Genomic DNA, 5,782 nt, shown 5'->3' on the forward strand with positions numbered 1-5,782 from the left:
TTCATTGTCATCACTATTTATGGCACAGTAATATTCCATTGCATTCATGCATAACTTTTTTTTTCCATAAAAAGGCTTCTTTCTGACTCTTATTAGTGAAACAAATGTGACTGCCCCTCCTCTTCTCCCCAATTCTTCCTCCCCCTCACATCTAGGATTTAGCAGCAGGGACAGAAATTGAGTCACTCTCCCCACTGCCACCTGATCCTCAAGGCAGTGCAGGCTGATATGGGTAGCTACATGGGCATCATCTTGTAGTGGGCCTTCTTTTTTAGGTACTGAGAGGTGCCAGAGATTCCCAAATCAAGACAAACTTCCAAGTGTCCAGGGCCAGGGTCCCTAGTCATCTTGAGATTATATAATGCTATACTAATGTGAAGCACTATTATTATTTTTAACATACATAATTTTACATAAGAAAATTGAGGCCCAAAGAGTAAAAGTGACATGCCTCCTGTCAGACAGCTAATTTCTTGAAGAATCAGGACTATAACTCAGGTCTACCAACTCCCAGTCCAAGGTTCTTTGTACTAATTTTCATTGTGCCATGATTGCTTAGCTAATTTTTCACAGCCATGTCTTCTCACCCCAACTAGATTCTTTGAGATCTCTTATTCTTCCTTATATCCTCTGGCACCTAACAAAGTGCCTTGCAGCTAGGAGGAGCAATTTGTCCTAGAGGCTAGGGAGCTAGACCTGGAATCAAGGGGACTTGGTTCAAATCCTGCTATTGACACTTACCAACCATGTGGTTATAGGCATATAACTTACTTTTTTAGACTCAGTTTTCTCATTAGTGAAACAGAGAGAAGAAAACATTTGATACCTGTCTCATAGGTTTATTGTAAGACCCCAAATGATATAATGTTCAAATCCAGACTGAGGCACTCACTAGCTGTGTGACTTGGGCAAGTTACTTCACCTCTCTGCCTCAGTTTCCTCAGCTATAAAATGGAGGTAATACTAGCACCCACTTCCCAGGGTTGTCAGGATCAGATGAGATCATATTTGTAGAGTGCTTAGCATAGTGCTTGACACATGGTAAGTGCTATAGGAATGATAGTTGTTGTTGTTTGTTAAGTACTTTGTAATCTTTGTAGAGCTGTATAACTTTCAGATATTATTAGCAGGAACTTCATAAATATTTATTGATAGTGGAAGTAATCCATCCACCACCACTCTCCCAGCTTCCATCTTGAAGAAATATTAAGGCTCCAGATGCAGGTTTGAATGGGGAAAAATGAAGTTGTTGTGTTTGGGAAATACCTTATCAATATAGAAAAAAGACCCTTAATTCCAAAAGTAATCAAAGGATGGGCATTGATTCTTCTTACTGGCAGACAACTTGGACCAGGAACCACAGGAACCATTCTTAATTGGAAAAAAATTACATGTTGTTGGTGAAAGGAATGGTTATTAGAAGGTGCCACGTGAAGAATTGCTATAGAAAAAGAGGCAAAGTAGCAGCCAAGCAGTTTTTTTTTTTTCCCAGTGCCCTTTGGAAATTTGTACTGATGTATAGGGTAGGAAAGAGGAGTGGCGGAGTGACTCTAAAGGAAGGCATGTACAAACGGAGGTTGAGGTTGAGCAATAAGAAAGCTGCAAAGAAGCAAGGACACTTCATTTATTCCAGGCTAATAAACAAGAAACTTAGGAGGAGAACCAGCTCTCATCAAACCATCCTATAACCCTTTAGGCAAGGACAATACCTAATTTATTGTTTGGGTACCCATTTGCTGAACTGCCCTCCCCACGCCCTTCTGTTCCAGTGTATTGTTTTGCTTGGTTTTTAAAAATCAAGCAATTACTTGTGTAGACAAATGAACTAATCATTTTTCCATCAAAGACCAAGCCCTATTATGCTGAGACATTCTCAGAGTCATAAATCAATGAGCCAATGTGAAGGAAACAACGTGCCCTATTAATTATAATTTTAACATTAAGAAAAAATAACTAGTTTCTCAAACCTACCCTTTTCCTGCTCTACCTATTGATATGTGACTGGGCTAAGAGCTCACACTGACGACACACATGGGGAAAATACAGGATTTTTAATGTGGCCTTGATAACATTAAAGTGCTACATAACACTTTATCGTGTTTCACAACATTTGTTTTACTTTAGAACTATTAAGTGTTCAAGTCATATAGAAAATAGACACAAAGATTGCATCTTCAAAAGGTTATATCTTGAAATGTAAAGCATGCTGACTGTTTAACTATGCATAGAAATGCCACAAAACAATTTAGGACACAAAATGAAGAATATTATATCTGGGTGAAGCTACTAGGGAGAGAGAGGTCAACAGAAAATAATTACACGTAGGAGAATCCAGACAGGACATCAACAAGAGCACAGACCATGAAATCTCCAGTGACCCAAGTGGTTGGGAAATCTTATCCAAAAGATAGAACTTCCAATGGCACAGATGTGCTTCACGCCAAGCTAGAAAATTAATTCCATCCTGATTCATCCACCTCACCTCCCTCAGTTCCTATCCTGAATCGTCCTTATAGACAAGACAGCTAACCATCTTGGTAAAGTGTACAATATTGGCTGACCAAGAAATCCATTCTCCTTCATAGGAGTGACAGGCTTCACCTACCTGTCACCTGGCTGAATTGAATGAGACAGTGACAAAATTTTTTTTAAAAATCAGCTGCCACAATGAAGGGGGGAGGGGCACAGGTATGTAACCTTTACTGCTCAGAGGTTTTATCTTGCACATTTCCATTCTTCAGAACTAAGCAGAAAACACTTCAACTTCAACTTGAAAATGTTATGTTCTTCCTGGCTCCACCCCTTTCCCCCTTTGATCTATCCTTTGTACTACTGTCAGACAAATCTTCCTTATACATAGAAAATGTCAATACATTTGAAAATTTCAGTTGTTTCAGTCATCTTTAAGTCATGTCTGACTCTTTGTGACCCCATTTGGGGGTTTCTTGAAAAGATAGTGGAGTAGTTTGCTATTTTCTTCTCCGACTCATTTTATAGATGAGGAAAGTGAGGCAAACAGGGCTGAGTGACTTGACCAGGGTCACATAGTAAGTGTCCAAGGCTGGATTTGAACTCAAGATGAATCTTCCTGATTCCAGGCCTGGAGCTCCATCCCCTGTACCACCTAGGTGCCCCTGAGATTTTCATGTGACCCCTTATTACCTACTGAGTAAAAGTGTGACTCTTCCACCTGGTATTTAAAGTCCTCCACATTCTGAGATCACACTGCCTTTCTGGCCTCATCTCATATTATTCCCATAAATATACTAAATTCTAAGAAAACTAGACTACTATCTATCCTTCCTTGTGCTTTACCAGCTCCAAGCTTTTTCTCATGCTGATTCTTGGGCTTTGAATTATGTCCTTCCCCACCTTCACCTGATGAATCCTTTAAATCTCAACTCAATTGTCTCCTCCTCCAGAAAAACGTACCTGATCCCTCCAACAGTGACTTCCTTTTCCCTCCTTTGAACCTTAGATGTTACTTGATCTGCACTTCTCTGGTGTACTTGTTTCCTATTTTGCATAATGGTTATCTCTACATCTTATCCCCCTACCAGAATGTACTCTGCATGGGTGGAATTACTATTTTTTATTTAAACTTTGTATCTCCTCCAGCACCTACCATAGCTCTCCACATACAGTTAATATCTCCTAAGCTTTAGCGGCATTGTACAATTCCTTCTGAAAAGGCTTTTTTAAAAATACTATATCTTATAGAAATGGATTTGGTTTATTTAAAAGCAAAAAAATCTATGTCAGAGACTAAACCATAAAACATTACAGGGGACCTACAATATTTAGTGTTCAATGTAAACTTGTGCATTATATAAAAATTATTATTATTATATAGGTAATGCTTAGTAAATGTTTATTGAATGACGAATATGTCATTTACAATATTCTTGAGCCTCAACTCAGGAGGAATTGAAACCTCTAGAAAATCACCTTATGATCATGAATAGTCTTAGTGAGAAGAAAAAGGGGAGAAAATTTTAAAGACCAATGTAGCTACACAAGAACTCTCTGATGGGCTCAAATTTTGAAAGAACATGATAAAAAAAATTTGGAAAGAGTGTTATATAATGAGGGGCAGATAAAAAAATGTGGCATAAAACTCTAGGAATGGTGTAAGGGAGATTAAAAACCAAAATAATCAGTAACTTACAAAATTCTTTAAAATGATAAGAAAGGGCTTTTTAACAGTTTGGGTGGGGAAAAAAGATAAACGAGGAATAGATCTACTTCTTGAGGAAGATTATTTAATGTTCATAGATGATAATAGAGAAAGCAGAACTATTCAAACTCTATTTTGTTTCTGTCTTCTCCACCAAGGAAATCCATTTTCATACTAGAAAGGGTAGAATAAACGTCTTTTAAAAACAATGAAAAAAAAGAAAAAGAAAAAAAAAAGAATGAGGTTAAGACCACGTGAGGCGGATGCGGCAGAGGCCGTTGCCCCCGAAGCTGGCTAGCTCTGACCCTGGCCCTGCTATGCTATCCCTCCTGCTGAAGGAGCAAAAGCGAAGTAGAACGAGCTGCAGGAGGAGGCGAGAAGCCATCACTGCGACGTGCCTGACCGAAGCCTTGGGAGATCCCCTCAATGTTGGTGTGGCCCGGGCCTATGTCAATCAGAAGAAGCTAGACTATAAGGTGAAGATCCTACAGGTCCAGGTGGCACAGTTTGCCAAGCAGACGGGCCCATGGATTGGCATGGTGGAGGACTTCAACCAGGCACTTGGGGAAATCGGAGACGGGGAGAATTGGGCGCGTAGCATCGAACTGGACATGACGACAATTGCTACAACCCTGGTATACGTCTACAAGGGGCAGCTGCAGCCTGCCCCACCCCCCAACTTCCCCCTTTCTCCTCCTGTCTGCTCCCTTGGCGGCACAGTCACTGAGCTCTCTGACCCTTCTTCTGTCCCCACTTATTCTCAGCTAACCAGGGGGCGGGAAGGTCAGCAAGATCCTCAATAAAGCATGAGTGATGAGTGTCTGGCAAAAAAGGGGGGGGGGGAGAGAGAGAGAGAGAGAGAGAGAGAAGGAAGGAAGGAGAAAAAGAAAGAAGGAAGAGAGAAAGGAAAGAGAGAAAAAAGAAAGAAACCCCAAGATAGCTGAGGAAACAGCAAGAAAGCATTTATCTGCTCTAAATGAGTTCAAAGCTCCAGGTCTAGGTGGATTACATGCCAAAGTCCTGAAAGAATGTTTAAATGTGATTGCAAAAACACTGTTAGTAAGCTTTGGGAGATCATGGAGAGTAGGTAAAATATCATTAAACTGATGCTGATTAAACATTGTCCAATTTTCAAAAGGAGGAAAAGGCTGATTTCTAATAGGTATAGAAGATACATTCCTGGAAAAATTCTAGAACAGACTATTCAATATAGTTTCTGAGTTTCTTAGGAAAAAAAAAAGCTAGAAAAAACACTAACCTGTATGTACCCTTTATCTTAGAGACTGCCATTCTAGGCTTAGATTAGAAGTTAAGTTCTTTATTTGGGGACACTGGGAAGTTGTGATTTGCCTATGGTCAAACAGCTCTAGATCTCAGGCAAGATGTGAACATAGGTTTTCCTGACTCCCAGACCATCCCTGTATGCATCCTGCCACTTGTAAGTGACTTCATATGATTTAACATAGCTCATTTGCACTTTACAAAAATCCCATCAAGCATGAGGCAAGTATCTCCATTTTATGGATAATTTTACTGATGTCCAAAGTTAAGAAGTGATTTAGTAGCAGAGACTAGAACTCAGGTCCCCAGATCAGGGGGAGTATA

The 5,782-nt window shown here is 39.9% G+C and overlaps 1 protein-coding gene across 1 annotated transcript; it reads left to right on the forward strand.

Moving 5' to 3' along the window:
• The first annotated feature begins 4,440 nt into the window (after positions 1-4,440).
• LOC122728824 (biogenesis of lysosome-related organelles complex 1 subunit 1-like) lies at positions 4,441-4,980 on the forward strand. Its single transcript, XM_043967581.1, has one exon. The coding sequence runs from the start codon at positions 4,441-4,443 to the stop codon at positions 4,978-4,980; it is 540 nt and encodes a 179-aa protein (XP_043823516.1).
• Positions 4,981-5,782: the final 802 nt, after the last annotated feature.

Source organism: Dromiciops gliroides, chromosome 5, assembly GCF_019393635.1.
Source record: "Dromiciops gliroides isolate mDroGli1 chromosome 5, mDroGli1.pri, whole genome shotgun sequence".
Taxonomy (NCBI): domain Eukaryota; kingdom Metazoa; phylum Chordata; class Mammalia; order Microbiotheria; family Microbiotheriidae; genus Dromiciops; species Dromiciops gliroides.